A 15,696-nucleotide genomic window follows, 5' to 3' on the forward strand; every position below is an offset into this window, starting at 1 on the left:
TTGAATGCTTCTCTGATTTTTCCATATGCTCAATGTGCTATATAACATGCTGCCATCTTTGCAATGTGCCAGTCTATCACTTAATGTGTTAACATTTGGCATTACATTTGGATTTACTCCAATTTATGTTGGTTTAATTTTGTTAAAGGTTTCCTTTTAAAGTAGTAGGAAAGTCATAAAGTAACTACTTTTTATCAATCTGGGAAAAATAAATTCTTCTGCAGCAAAGGCTGCAGTGAAGTGATCTTAGTTGTGTCGTCAATGTGGTTGCTTTCTTCAGCCTGAAGTGATGATTCACATTCATGTCTCTTCTCTGATGAACTCTTGAGGGAAATTCTGTGTATCTGATCAGGCCTCTAGAGGGCAACCCTTTGAACAATTATAAAACCACTAGGCCTAATTCAATGATTAGCTATAACAAAGAGTAGTTACTGTTGTGTTTCTCAGTGTCCTTAAGTCCAGGGAACCGTAAAATTTTTTGAAGAATTAGGGAGATATTAAGTTTTTTTTTTTATTAGAAAGGAGGGCTTATAATAATTCTGTTGCCTGCTAACAATAGAGGGCTGTACACTACTTGTATAGTTAGTGATGATTGTTAACAATGTTATTTTAAAAGAATAAGCATTATGTATATCTAAGTGTCTGTCTCTTTTCATCATGTGGAAATCTGGTATGTTTTATCTCCTTCAACTATAGGTGCAATTGAGAAGCAAAAATTGGTATATATCTTGAACAGAGATGCTGCAGCCCGACTTACCATTTCATCTCCCCTGGAGGCCCACAAAGCAAACACTCTAGTATATCATGTGGTTGGAGTAGATGTGGGATTTGAAAATCCTATGTTTGCTTGTCTGGAAATGGATTATGAGGTACTGAAGACTGGTGTGCTCTCTCTCTCTTTTTTTTTTTTTTTTTTTAGTCATCTCAGTCTTTTCCCTAAAATAATTTCCTTCGTTGTGTGTGGGGGCCCAGATTACTCAAGGTCAAAGAATCTGAGCTTGCCTTACCCAGCAGGGATGCATAATGGGGTGATTTGGCCACAGGCGTGGTTACCAGGTGTTTGGAAGGGTTTGCACTTGGCTGTACAGTGCTTTGATCTTGAAAGGGGGAGGTCTTTTGCCTCTCCCCTTGGCATTGGACAAAAAGCCCTTTGGAATAAACCTTGAGGTGACTGGGTATTGACTCAGGGCCCTCCTGAAGCTATCCTGTGTCTCTCTCTTATGTCTCTTTCTATCATTTCCTCATTCCTCTCTCCTCCCCCCAAGAACCAGTGGGAGCTGGATTCCATTAGACTCCCACATTGTGTGGATATAGATCTTAAATCAATATTATTTAAATTATTTTCTCTTAGATCATTCTTGCCAGAAGATCTTTTTCACATTATAAATGCTTTACTGAAAGCCTTCAGAATGTTTGCACTTGACTATGTCTTATCCTTTGCTCTGATTTAAGTGACTGGTCTGTGGACTGAGATATTGGGAGGAGCTGCATGAGAAATGCAAAGTTCTGTTTGGTGTATTTTTTTAAAAATGGAAATAGTGAGCAGAAAGCAGCATCCTCTGTTAGTGGCATCCCTGGATCCAGAATAGAGATCTGGATCGTTGTAGCTCTACCATTTTTATGGTAGCATGAACTTTGTCACACTATTTGGAATCTGTGAACCTTTACTTCTTGTGTATATGCAAGGTCCTGATATCCTTCCTCAGTCTAAAACTTCCTGATTAATCTTTGTGGCACTGTCTTACAGGAAGCAGACAATGATCCAACAGGGGAAGCAGCAGCTAACACCCAGCAGACGCTCACTTTCTATGAATTAGACCTTGGTTTAAATCATGTGGTTCGGAAATACAGTGAACCCCTGGAGGAACATGGCAACTTCCTTATTACAGGTACTTTTCTCTAGTGCTGCTTCATGCCTTTTTAAAAAATATACATTACTTTATATGGGTGTTTTGCTTTTGTGTATGGCTATGGAGGCCAGAAGAAGACATTGGATCCCTATGAACTGGAGTTACAGCATATTGTGAGTCACCATGTGGGTACTAGGAATTGAACCCCCAGTCTCTGGAAGAGCAACCACTTCTCTTAACTGCTGAGCCATCTCTCCAACCTGTTTTGTATCTTTTACTTGCTACATTTTATGCCTAAACTCAATAGATTTGACTACATAGGATTTGTGTCTTAATCCCCTTGTATGTTTCTGTTCTGTTATTTTAGACAATTTCTCTCTTTTTTTGTTTTTGTTTTTTCAAGACAGGGTTTCTCTGTGTAACAGTCCTGGCTGTCCTGGATCTCACTTTGTAGATAGACCAGGCTGGCCTTGAACTCGCTGAGATCTGCCTGCCTTTGCCTTCCAAGTGCTGGGATTAAAGACAACAATTTCTCATCCTGTAGTCTTGGTTAAGTAGTTTGAGCTGACCTTGAACTCATGGCAGTTCTTGCCTTAGTTCCCTGGTGTTGGAATTACGGATGTTGGTTACCATACCAAGCTTCTGTTTTTCTTGAGGCTAAATTTTAAGATGGTAAAGTGATTTTAAAAAAGAAAGGGCTGGGTGCCATGTATCTTTATTCCCAGTAGGGAATCTCTGAATTGGAGGTCAGCCTGGTCCACAGAATGAGTTCTAGGACAGCCAGGGCTACACAGAGAAACCTTGTCTGTAAAAACAAACAAAAGATGCTATGCCAAGTATTTGAAGTATCTAGCTCTTTAATAACGCTTATATTATGAGTGTGTAGACAAGTCAGTTTATGAATTTGAAAATTTAGATGAAATACTATGAAAAGCATTACTAATGTTGATCTAATGAGAAATTGATGGCCACCAAGCCTGAAGATCTATCTAGGTTTGATTCTTGGAACTACAACCTCTTTGGAAGGAGAGAACCTACTCCTGTGGTGGGCCACTGATCTTCACATAAACACCATTGTCCATGTCTATGTTCGCACTTGAAAGTTTTATTTTTAGCGTTTATTTTTGTGTGTGAATATGTCTGTAAGTTAATGCCTCTTGCATGTGGCTGTCCAAGGAGGACATAAGAGGATCTGGAGCTGCAGTCATGGGCAGTTAATGAGCCGCCTGACTTGAGTATTAGGAACTGAACTTGGGTCCTCTGAAGAGCAACAAGTGCTCTTAACTGCTGAGCCATCCCTCAACAGCCACCCTCATTTATTTATCTATCTATCTATTTAGTTATTCGTTCATTCGTTTATTTATTTTAAAATTTCACCAGATGTGGTGATATACCCAGCATTTGAGAGGCAGAGGAATTGGATCTTACTGTGTTTGAGGCCAGCCACAGATATATATATGTAATGAGATGGCTGTCTCAAAAGCAAGAAGAACCCAAAATATATTTCTTCAGAGACTAGTAAAATAATAAAAACTATTTTTTTTTTTTTTTTCGAGACAGGGTTTCTCTGTGTAGTTTTGCACCTTTCCTGGAACTTGCTTTGGAGACAGGGCTGGCCTCGAATCACAGAGATCCGCCTGCCTCTGCCTCCCGAGTGCTGGGATTAAAGGCGTGAGCCACCACCGCCCGGCTATTTATTTAAAAGAATAAAACTGCTGGACAGCGGTGGTGCACACCTTTAATCCCAGTACTCAGGAGACAGAGCCAGGCAGATCTCTTGAGTTCAAGGCCAGTCTGGTCTACAGAGTGAGATCCAGGACAGGCACCAAAACTTCACAGAGAAACCCTGTCTTCAAAACCAAACAAACAAAAAGAATAGAACTATATGAGACTCTATGGCTTTATGTGAATATCAACTGAGGAAGGGGCCTGGAGATGTGACTCCGCAGCTAAGAGCACTGACAGCAAGCCCCAAGGATATCATCCTCCTATCTCTTCCCCCTAGTGCTGAGATTACAGCGTGCGCTTTCACTTACAGCTTTTCAATGGTCCTCTTGCTTTTGCTTGTATGGAAAGCACTTTGCCAACTGGGCCCCTATTTTTGTCTTTTGAAATTCTCTCATATAACTCAGGCTGTAGATAAATCTTAAACTCTTGATTCTCTGTCCTCCCAAGTGCTAGGATTACAAATGGAAACTACCATTCCTGGCTTTATTTTGATTTTTTTTTTTTTTTTTTTTTCTTTTTGGTTTTTCGAGACAGGGTTTCTCTGTGTAGCTTTGCGCCTTTCCTGGGACTCACTTGGTAGCCCAGGCTGGCCTCGAACTCACAGAGATCCGCCTGGCTCTGCCTCCCGAGTGCTGGGATTAAAGGCGTGCGCCACCACCGCCCGGCATGATTTTTAAGAGACGAGATCTCATACAGCTCAGACTAGCCCCAAACTCACTATGTAACTGAAAGTGACTTGACTTTTGATCCACTTACTTCCACCTTCCAAGTACTTGCATTTAAAGTGGACATCAGGGAGAAGAAATACTTGGTTGGCTTGCCTTGTAGCTTCTGGCATACAGCATCAAGTGGGAAGGAGAGCAGTTGAAACTAAGAGCAGCTCAGAGTAATTAAGTCAGTGTTAACCTTTTTTTATTTTTTCTCTCACAGTTCCTGGAGGGTCAGATGGTCCAAGTGGAGTGCTGATCTGTTCTGAAAATTATATCACCTATAAGAACTTTGGTGACCAACCAGATATCCGATGTCCAATTCCTAGGAGACGGGTAAGGTCTTTGCCAGAGAGGAAAGATTGTTGTTTGTTTGGGAAATGAATTACATTCTTATGATTACAGGATCCCCCCCGCCCCCCCAGAATTTCTCTGTGTAGCCATGGCTGTCCTAGAACTCACTCTGTAGACCAGGCTGTCCTTGAACTCTGCCTCTGCCTCCTAAGTGCTGGGATTAAAGATGTACCCTACCACTGCCTGGTCTATCTATCTATCTCTCTTTTTCACATTTATTATTTTGTGTGCATGTATGCTGAGGTACATGTATGGAGGTTGGAGGACAAACTTCAGGAGTCAGTTTTGTCTTTCCATCATGTGGGTCTCCAGTTGAACTCAGGTTGTTAGGCTTAGCAAGCGTTGCTGTCTGCTAAGCCATCTCACTGGCCCTAGTATAGTCTCTTAAATTATCTGTTGCCAAGTTTTAGTTATTTGAAGAAATAAATGCTATTTTTCTAAAACTGGTATTTTTAAAAAGGAAATTACTATTTTATTGTTATTCTAAAGATTTATTATTCATGTATTTTTATGTAATTTGCATGTATGCCTGCATGACAGAAGAGGGGATCAGAGAGAAGAGGGGATCAGATCCCATTACAGATGGTTGTGAGCCACCATATAGTTGTTGGGAATTGAACTCAGGACCTCAGGAAGAGCAGCCAGTGTTCTTACCCACTGAGCCTTCTCTCCAGCCCCTGTTTATTATTATCTTGCCCAGAAGAGTCTCAATTTGCAATTTAGCTCAGGGTAAACTTGTCTTTCTATAATACTTGTGTCCTTCCAAGTGACAGGATTACAGGCATGTGTTACCACGCCTAGTTTATTCTGCTTCTGGACCCACGGCTTTGTACAGGCTAGGTTAGAGCACTGCCTGTTGAGCAAATTATTACTTTACTAAGGCAGTACGTGCCTGTTCACTTTATTAAGAGGTTACAAATGATGGCGGTCTATTTATCCTGTGGACATGTTACCGATCGTATTCCTGAATCAGTTTTTTACGTTGCTTCCCCCTCGGCTTTGAATTATTTATTTTTAATATTGACTCTGGGTTAAACCTTATAGAATTTAGTTAGTTGATCTGTGTAGAAGTCCCATCAATTTTCTAAAAACCTAAGCAGAAATTTAATCTTAGTAAAAGCAGTGAAATCAGCCTGTTGATCAGACAATTATTGAGCATCTGACTGCCAGGACTTTGTATTTAGCTAGGGGCAGTGAAGAGCTATAAAACTTCATAAAGAGTTTGCTTGCAGAAATATTTTATGAGATGTTAACATTAAAAACTCAAAGCACCAGAGTCACCACTAAGTGGAAACTTGGTGCTACACAGGCTGGTTTGTGATGGATGGTTCCCATGGCAGCGTGGATAGATGTGGTTTTTGTTCTTAAACTTTTACTCACAGCCTGAAATGATGACTTTAATTTCATGTCTCTTCTCTGACATTTGTCTGTGGAGATGATTTTTGCCTTACTGATCTGATCAGGCTGCAGAGTGAAATATTAGCTGTTTCTTGGTTACTGGGAGTTTATTATATATTTCTAGCAGACAAGTTTTAGTTGTTTTGTTCAGTTGGCAGCTATTGTAGTTAATATTTGTATGTTAGACCTTGAGTTGTTGTCTGTATAGTTCCTGTTGTTAAAGTACTGATTTCTAGTAAAGAGTACCTATTTCTAAGATGTTGATTATGTCTTTGACCTTGTTAGAATGACCTGGATGACCCTGAAAGAGGAATGATTTTTGTTTGTTCTGCCACCCATAAGACCAAATCCATGTTCTTCTTTTTGGCCCAAACGGAGCAGGGAGATATCTTTAAGATCACTTTGGAGACAGATGAAGATATGGTAAGTAGACCATGGAATAAACAGGGGGGGGGGGAGATATATGCGTGTTTGTTGTAGTCTATTTTGATTTTTACTTTGAATATAATTTAAAACCTTTGTTTTAAAGTACTTGCTATGTATACGTGTAAGATTTACAAAGCTGCTTTGCAAACCATCTGTACATCATAACTTTGCCTGAGTTCAGATAGGGAGTAAGTACAGCTGATACTTGACAAGTCAAAAAGAGGGCTTTTGCCTTCCTTGTCTTTGTATATTGTTTTGTCCTGTTTGGCTATCTCTTGGAGGCCTGCTCTTTTTTGAAGAGGAAATGGGGAGAGGGGAGGTGGTTGGGGCCTGGGAGAGGTGGAGGGAGGGGAAACTGGCTGGATGTATGGTATGGAACAAGAATCTTTTTTTTTTTTTTTTTTTTTTTGGTTTTCCAAACAGGGTTTCTCTGTGTAGCTTTGGAGCCTGTCCTGGAACTGACTCTGTAGACCAGGCTGGCTTCAAACTAACAGAAATCCACCTGGCTCTGCCTCCCAAGTGCATTTCGCCACCACCGCCCAGCAAGAATCTATTTTTTTTTTTTTTTTTTAAAGATTTATTTATTAATTATGTATACAATGTTCTGCCTGCATGTACACCTGCAGGCCAGAAGAGGGCACCAGATCTCATTACAGATGGTTGTGAGCCACCATGTGGTTGCTGGGAATTGAACTCAGGACCTCTGGAAGAACAGCCAGTGCTCTTAACCGCTGAGCCATCTCTCCAGCCCACAAGAATCTATTTTTAATAAAAGAGAAATAAAGGAAAAAGAAATTTAGATATCTTAGAAAGTGGTTACTTTTAGGTTTGAATGTGAAAATGGGTTTCCCATTCTGGCCAATGAGTATCTGTTCTTGTAAAGCCAAAGCTCTTCATGTCTTGGAAGTTGATAATATGCATGATCTTTTGACTTGGTCTGTAACAGTGGGCAAATTTAGTTACCTAGGTAGCCATTTAGTTGGGAATTGGTAAGATTTGTAAAGGTTAGGTAATCATTTTCAATTTTTCTGTGCTGTATAGGCTCAGTCTAAATTCACTTTGGCCTTAAGACAGAAAGAGCAGTAGACCATGTATAAACAAATCAGCCTGGCAGGTCTGAGTTATTGTTTGTTCCGTTGTGGTTTAGATACTTAGCGTAGTGTTTTACTTGGTTCTGCTTGTAATGTATAATAGTGGGCTTCTGTGGCCAAGCTGTACTTGCCTTTACACTAGTCTTCTTGCTCCAGGTAACTGAGATCCGCCTGAAGTATTTTGATACTGTACCTGTTGCTGCTGCTATGTGTGTGCTTAAAACAGGCTTCCTTTTTGTGGCATCAGAATTTGGAAATCAGTGAGTAATCCCTTTATTGTTTCAATTTACCTTGGTTACCATAAATAGTAGAAGTTGGAAGAAGGGAGGTGTGGTTTCATAGCTAGGGAGCTTTTCACAGAATGGTTAGGGTTTTCAAAGTAAGTATTGTTCACATCTTCTCTTTGAATTCATCCCCCCCAGCCCTTTTCTTCTATTGCATTCTCTCTCTCCCTCTCTTTTTATAAATCAGTTTTTAAAGTTATTTAAAATTTTATTTTATGTGTATGTGTGCTAAGTGTATGTGTATGTACCAGGTGCGTATAGAAAGCCAGAAGAGGGCATCTGGAACTGGAGTTCCATAGGGTTGTAAGCTGTCAAGATAGGGATACTGGGAACGGACTCAGGTCCTCTGCAAGAGCAGCAAATGCATTCAAACCACCACCGCGGCATCCCTCCAGTCGCTTTTTTGTGTGTGTTCATTTTCTTGTTAGCTTCCTTTACTTCAGTGGCTTCCATTGCTACCTCTGAATGTCTGCAAAAATATCTTTAGCTGAGTGTGTGGTGTCACATACCTGGGTCCCAGCCCTTGGAAAGCTGAGGCAGGAGAATCTCAGGCCCAGCTTGGGCTACTTAGTGTGATGATTGGCTCCAGAAAACTAAAAACCAGAGAGATTTCTACAAGTACTTTTTGTGCAGACTTAAACTTGAAGTTCATTAGTACCTACACTGCCTGCCCACAACACCAGTGTGCCATAATGAGGATTTTTTGTTGATGACTAAAGAGCTACTTGTAGTGACTTGTGAGTTCTCAATTTACCTTTCCTCTGCTACTTTTAGTCAAGTGCAGAGTTCTATTTTTACTTCTTTATTTGGTTCCAATCTAAACTTAATTGAATTGGGTTTCCTGTAAAATCCAGTTTTTATAGAGTCTGTCTCCATGTCATCTCAACAAGCTAGGACAATCCTTACTGGCATTTCTTGTCTCTATATTAACAATCTTTGATGGATTTTCATTGCCAAATGGAAGAAATCTAAACTCTAGTCATCAATTTAAAACCAGTATTCACAACTTCAAATTCCTTACAGAAATGACAGGGTCTTGCCAGTATCTGCTAACATGTATACAAAACACTTTACTAATTTAAGTTCACTTATATTTCTGCCTTGTCTCCAGACAAGGAAGTGTATGTGGGTATATGGGCAGATGTCAGTGTCAAGTATCTTCCTCAAGGCTCTTTACCCTATTTCCTGAAACAAGGTTTTGCACTGAATGAAGTGTACTGATTTTGTGTAGACTGACTGACCAGCACGCTCCAGGGATCCAGGCCTGTCTCCCCAGCTCTGGGGTCATAGATGGTTACTGCTGAATCCTGATTTTTACATGCGTGTTAAGAATCAGAACTTAGTTCCCCGTGCATGGATGTCAAGCATTCTTCCAACTGAGCTATCCCCAGCCCATAATCTTTCCTCAACATGCCATTTGTCTAAGTACCTTGTTTCATATGAAGTTTTTAAGCTAACTTTGGAAGCAGATCCCATTTCCAGATATACTGAAACCTAACTATGCTTAATCGTTTATGCCTTACCTATGCCAAAGAAAGTCTCTTTGCTTTTCCCCAGTTACTTATATCAAATTGCCCATCTTGGAGATGACGATGAAGAACCTGAATTTTCATCTGCCATGCCGCTAGAAGAAGGAGATACATTTTTCTTTCAGCCAAGACCACTGAAAAACCTTGTGCTGGTTGATGAACTGGACAGCCTCTCTCCCATTCTTTTTTGCCAGGTATTCAATCACCTCTACACTGTGCCAGCCCATTATTAAATTGAAGTGTAATCACTTAAAGTTTTCCTTAGATTGAATTGTAGTCTTTAGAACAACTTGTCTGTGGAATCATTGCTGTGGAAAACTGGTAGTTAAAGAGTTCAGGGCCTAGAACCTATCACTCTGTGAGGAGTATTTGTTTTGAGACAGTCTTACTCTGTGTAGTTCAGATCTAGTTGTGTGAACCAACTGTCCTCCTGCCTCAGCCTCCTAAGTGCTGGGATTACAGATTTAAGCTCCCCTGCCTGACCATTGTGCGAGATTCAAGTTCAAGACTGTCCTTGGTGCAGTTACATAAGAGTTGGCTAGCCATATCATAAACATATATGTAGATATGTAATAATGGGTCTAACACATTTTTAAAGTAGTGGTTATGGTAATTGGAATGCCTGAAAACTTATGTTAAAATTGTTTTCATGAGTGACAAAGTTATAATTACTCAGTGTAATTTGACACTTTTAAGTGGAAGGAAACACTAATTTCAGGTGCAGGTTATATATAACAACACTTCACTCAATGTCAACGTTCCTGTCTGACTTCTGAACAAATTGCATAAGTTTGTTGTGTTTTTTTGTGAGAGACAGGGTTTCTCTCGTAGCCCTGGCTGTCCTGGAACTCTCTCTTAGACCAGGCTGACCTTGAACTCAGAGATCTGCCTGCCTCTGTGTTGGGATTAAAGGCGTGCGACACCAACCCCTGGCATTCTTGGTTTTTCGAGACAGGGTTTCTCTGTGCATTCCTTGCTTTCTTGGAACTCACTCTGTAGATCAGGCTGGCCACTACCTCACAGCCTGCTTCTTCCCGCCTCTGCCTCTTCAGTGCTGGGATTAAGCGTGCCACCAACCACCCAACAATTTTTTGTGGGTTTTTTGTTGTTGTTGTTGTTGTTGTTTGTTTAATGTGGAATACTGGGGCCTTTTTTCATTTCCCAGTCAGTAGCCATTATATAATTTTAAACCAGAGACTAGTTTGTCCCCCCCATGGTTGTGTTTAAAAACTTAGTACAATAACATTTTCCCCTTGTTGTGCAGATAGCTGATCTGGCCAATGAAGACACTCCACAGCTGTATGTAGCCTGTGGTAGGGGACCCCGGTCATCTCTGAGAGTCTTAAGGCATGGACTTGAGGTAAGATGGGAATTTCTTGGTTCTCTTTATGGTGTGAAAAGAAGGCCAGCAAAGAACATCATATAGGCTTACTTTGATGAGGTCAAAGATAAACTACTGTTTCTGTGAATAAATATGTACTTCCTCTTGTCCCTAAAGTTTATGGAGTTTAGATTACCTTTTCCTTACTAGTATGGTAGCTCCAGGTTCAATCCTTATGACATCTTGGCGAAAGTAAATAACATTTTCTGTGAACATTTGAATTAGAGTTTGTGGTTGGCAAGCTAGGTCTTAAGAGAACTATTGTCTGTTTTTCATCAGTTTTGTTTAAATATAGCCAAGATGACCTTGGTTTTAAATCTGGCTTTACTAAATAGCAACTTTAAACTTTTGTTCTATAAACTTTACTTAATGATGGCATTTGCTTAATAGATTGTTATATGATTAAGATAGCTTAAGATATGGCATGCTGTAACTGGAAAAATGGAGGCTTGTGTCTAATTTGAGCCACAGTAGGTAGAATTAGGAAGATTTGGTTTGTTCAACGTAGTTGTTTTGGAAATCTGAAAATATTTTCACTGCCAAAATAGTCATTATTTGGCTAAATTTTGAGTGACCTTGATCAAATTTAGAACCAGCATGTGTGCCTGCTTGACTTTTTCTTCTCTTTCTATCTTACCCCCTCCTTTTCTTTTCTTTTTTTAATTTTGTTTTTGTTTTGTTTGGGGATAGGTAGGGTTTCTCTGTGTAGACCTGGCTGTCCTGGAACTCGCTCTATAGACCAGGCTGGCCTTAAAACTCACTGTCTCTGCCTCCTGAGTGTTGAGATTAAAGGCGAGCGCCACCACCCACCTGGCTTCCTTTGTTGTTTTTAAAGATGAGGTCTCACTGTAGCTAGGACTGGCGGCAGACAGAACAGTCTCACTGTCCCAACCTGCATGCCAGGAGCTGAAGTTCTCGATTACTTACTGCTCATTGGCTCCTAGTGAGGACATGCTGCACACTAACCAGTTCTTTCCACACACAAGAAGAAAGCTTTGTGTGGTGTAAGAAGGACTCTAGAGTTGCATTTTAATGCCTTGCCTTCTGTCCTTACAACTTTATAAGCAGAGTTTTTGTTATATTTTGAAAATAGTTAAAAATATATGGCTTTGTTCCTTCTTTTATGTCTGTCTTACTTTGACTATAGTCTTATTTGAATAAAAACCAAATTTCTATTGAGAAGCATACTTGACACATAAGTTTTACTGATCTTCTTATGTCTTCCTGTTATTCTTGGAAACTGAAAAGGACAGTGCCTTGAATTTTCTTGTTCTTTCTATAAGACATAGTTACATAGTACAATGCATTAAGTGCTCTGTCTGAGTCATGTAACAATATTTAATAAACTTAGAGTGGCTTTATATTAACAGAAAAATTCCAAAGGTAATAAATACAGAGTTCATGTGTAACCCACTATTAGCTGTCCTTAAGGAGCATCAAAGTGTAGTTGGGGAAAAAAATTGTACCCTGTTTGCTTTCTGTGAGCCACTTGTAAGGTGATTGTCAGCCCAGGGATAAAACAGTATTTTTTCTAGTGTGTGTCCTTTGCATCTGTGAAGAGATGTGATTTTGTGTTGTGGAAGTTAGAGAAATCAATAAGGTACTGATTTAGATTTTTTTTTTTATTTCCAATGGTGCTTTTGTTTTCTTTCTTTCTTTCTTTTTAAGGGTGTAGACATGGCAAATCCAAAGGAAGTGTATATTTTGGCTGTAGCCTTCTGTATGTTCTGTGGGCTTTTTGCTGTCTGTAATAGGGCTTGCCAGTGCCGCCAGTCTTTGGGGTTTAGGTTCTTTTTTCACTAAGTAGTCCAGTTCTTTTACTGTACCGTACGGTGTGAGGCCTTTGCCTTTGGGATCTCATTACCTAGCAGAGTGTGAAAATAGTAGTTTCGTGCTCACTGGATCTGTGACTTGCCTGCTCTCCTTTTAGGTATCGGAAATGGCTGTTTCTGAGCTCCCCGGTAACCCCAATGCTGTCTGGACAGTACGTCGGCACATTGAAGGTAAATGTCCCTTTCCAGGTAGTCAAGATGGGGCTTGGGAACCATTGCCATGGGAAACTTAGAAACTGCATTCATATACGTCTGTATTGCTTCAGCTAGTACCACAGAAACCTCTGGCACGACAGCACATTTTTTGAGGCTTCTTCTGATCAGGGTACCTTCATTTACTGCTGCTCTTTCTGAAGTGCATAGAGAGGGTATAGAGCTGCTGTTTATATTTTAGTTGCTGCAGCATAAACATTTCAGAATCATCCAGCTGCCTTGTGATATTTGGATTTATAAAGCTCTGGTTTCACCTGTGTAAGAGGCATGTTCTACGGGAAAATTGTTTTCTCATTGTACTTGAACTATGTTTTCATTGTGCTAAAATCACAGTGAAAGTCAAGATTATAAATTGTATTAATTGGTCAGTTCTGCTCCTGCTTAAGGATGTATAGATTTAATGGAATCAAATTTCAGAGTAGAAAAGGAGTTGTGAAGGAGATGGAATCTGAGTTCTTGAATTAAAAATGGTCACCTCACCTTAAAACTGAATGTCTTGTAGCTTGTATGGCACTCTAACAACAAGAATGTCCTGTGACATTGAATTTCAGTCCCATAACAAAACTCTTGTCATGTTTCCTGTGTTCACTTTGGAGCAGAAGGTTATTGTTCTGAGACCTCATTTTCATCTTTTCCGTCAGGAATGTGGAGCTACTGAGATCTGGCCAGCAAACAAAAGCTGTGACTGGGAAAGAGCTGGGATTCTGCCCGCGGTTTAGATGGTCTGGTTGGATAGAACAAGCTGAAAGGAGCTGGGGAATGTGTAGGAGGGAGGGGATTTATTAGAACACTACTTTTTTGTGTGTGTGTGTGGATTTTATTCCCATAGTTGGAATCAAATGAGTTGAAAGGGGAGTGTCAACAGGAAATTGTTCGGATTGTTGTAGCTCAGAAAGTGATTGGATATTTGGTTTGAAGAGATTCCTACATTGAATATAATTTCTACATAGAGAAACTAGTAGTTGTTGTTGGTTTGAATTTTGGTGGATTTTGATATTAAAATTCTAGTAAATGTTACCTAAATTAGTTAAACTAGAAAGATGCTTTGAGAGATCTACTATTTTTAAAGGTAGATCTCACTATATACTCAGGCCAGCCTAGAACTTGGTATATCTTCAGTGGCTTTGCATTCACAGTTTTTTCTCAACTTCCTGAGTACAGTGATGATAGGCATGTGTCACTGTGCCCAGCTTCTAACTTTTAGATAGTTTTTGAAAAATTTAGAGCAGGTTTAGGTTTGCAGAAGTTACTCTTCATTTTTATGAAGAAAAGGCAGAAAATCTCAAGTGTTGACTCTAAAGCCAGTATGTCTAAATAATAGTGGAAAATTGTCTCCTGAATCCTAGTTCAGTGCTCATTTTGACTAACTCTGGGGGAGTCTAGTCTTGGGTTCTTTGTGCTTTCATCCTGGAGTCATCCTTTCAAAGTAATCACCGTAGAATTTCTGCCTGCGAACACTTGTCATAGAAAAGAGACTGGAGTAATTCAGTGGTAAAGCAGTTGACAAGCATGCACAGGGCTCTGGGGCCAGATCCTATATTGTAGAACCACCAAAAAAGAAAAGACAGGTGTCTTAACTCCTGTGTGCACTGATGTGATGAAAGGTACAAGCATGCTGGCAGGAGGGATTATAGGACAGGAAAGAGGCTTATTTGAAGGTAAAGAAAGGTATTGTAGAGAGAGAAATGTTTGCCGATGGAAGTGATGGGCAGTTTCTAGTGTGATGAAACTGGTTGTTCTCTGTTAAATTTCAAAACCTAGGCAGCAACTATTTCCTGATCAGTTTTTCTTTTTACTGTACTTTGGGACAATTACCCACAAAAACATGTTAGGTTTTCTGGTCATTTTCTTTCCAGATACCCCACGTTACTATTGAGTGAGCATTCCTCTATCCACACGTGTTTCCGTCTTCAGGCAAATACTAACCTTGGCTGGTACTTGGTGATGCATACTACCAATACCAAGCCTTTTTTTCTCTTCCACAGGTGGCTGGTGAAGGTGCTGATTATCACAGGTGTGTACCTACTGCTAGGGTCTATTGTGGGATCCTATAGGGAAAAGGGATGACCTGCACAGAATACTGAGGCTGCCCTAATGGTGTCTCTCAGAGGGAACTTTGCAGGTGGATGTCAGTATGTATCATAGTGACAGTTACTCATCTGCTTGCCTATCAGCTCGTCTAAGGCAGAAATTAGGCTCTCCTTTCCCCCAGAGTCTGGACAGTAGAACTAGTTGGCTTTTACAAAACTGAAAGAATGTGTAACTAGCAAACCACAGCTTAATTCTCTTTTGGAATTACCCATTCCAGATGTATTGACTGAAAGATTAGGACCTCAAGAAGTATATGATATATCATATTAAACCGAGGCAAGGGAAGAGCTAGGTACTCTGAATATCAAATGAGAATGAAATGGAGGAAGCTCCGTCATCTGCATTATGCCTCGTGTTACCTTTTGGAGAGGGCTATTTGTAATGGAGTTAGTTGATCATAAGGCATTCCCTCTCTGGGCTGCTTCTGTAGTGCTCAAAAAAGGGGGGAAGGAAAAAGAGAGAGAATTATACTGAACTTGGGCCTAGAGCTATTCTCTTACCCTAAGAGATTCTTCACTTAGACAGAAAGTAATATTTTTGTAAGACTTAGAACCTCTAGAAAAAGGCATTGTGATTATTTATAATTCTTATACTGTGCCTGAAGCTTGATTTTTGTTCTGAATGTCAACTTTTACCGTGTAATCTCCCTAAGAGTAATTAATCTGCTTCAGGACATCATTGCTGGAGAATGGAAATGGTAGAAGTTATAGTATGCTTAGTATTTACTGGGAAATAGGTATTTTCAGGAATTCTGTGATTAAAAGAGCTTTTAAAGCTTTAGGCATTGTTCTCTCACTTGTTGAGTCATTTAG

The 15,696-nt window shown here is 40.0% G+C and overlaps 1 protein-coding gene and 2 non-coding genes across 6 annotated transcripts in view; all 3 read left to right on the top strand.

The window, feature by feature from the left end:
* Positions 1 to 15,696, top strand: part of Sf3b3 (splicing factor 3b subunit 3) — a 39,813-nt gene that overhangs the window by 3,825 nt on the left and 20,292 nt on the right. For all 4 annotated transcript variants that reach the window (XM_052727616.1, XM_052727615.1, XM_052727617.1 and 1 more), the window contains 8 exons: positions 697 to 869; positions 1,748 to 1,889; positions 4,509 to 4,621; positions 6,323 to 6,460; positions 7,711 to 7,814; positions 9,396 to 9,561; positions 10,632 to 10,727; positions 12,679 to 12,751. In XM_052727616.1, the coding sequence (XP_052583576.1) occupies positions 697 to 869; positions 1,748 to 1,889; positions 4,509 to 4,621; positions 6,323 to 6,460; positions 7,711 to 7,814; positions 9,396 to 9,561; positions 10,632 to 10,727; positions 12,679 to 12,751 (1,005 nt within the window). The remainder of the gene's footprint in view (positions 1 to 696; positions 870 to 1,747; positions 1,890 to 4,508; positions 4,622 to 6,322; positions 6,461 to 7,710; positions 7,815 to 9,395; positions 9,562 to 10,631; positions 10,728 to 12,678; positions 12,752 to 15,696) is intronic.
* LOC128104858 (small nucleolar RNA SNORD111) lies at positions 278 to 356 on the top strand. The gene has a single exon (XR_008216152.1). It is a non-coding gene; the product is annotated as a small nucleolar RNA SNORD111 (small nucleolar RNA).
* On the top strand, positions 6,019 to 6,106 carry LOC128104857 (small nucleolar RNA SNORD111). Its single transcript, XR_008216151.1, has one exon. It is a non-coding gene; the product is annotated as a small nucleolar RNA SNORD111 (small nucleolar RNA).

This window comes from Peromyscus californicus, unplaced genomic scaffold (genome assembly GCF_007827085.1).
Source record: "Peromyscus californicus insignis strain IS unplaced genomic scaffold, ASM782708v3 Scaffold_8__1_contigs__length_139910024, whole genome shotgun sequence".
Taxonomy (NCBI): domain Eukaryota; kingdom Metazoa; phylum Chordata; class Mammalia; order Rodentia; family Cricetidae; genus Peromyscus; species Peromyscus californicus.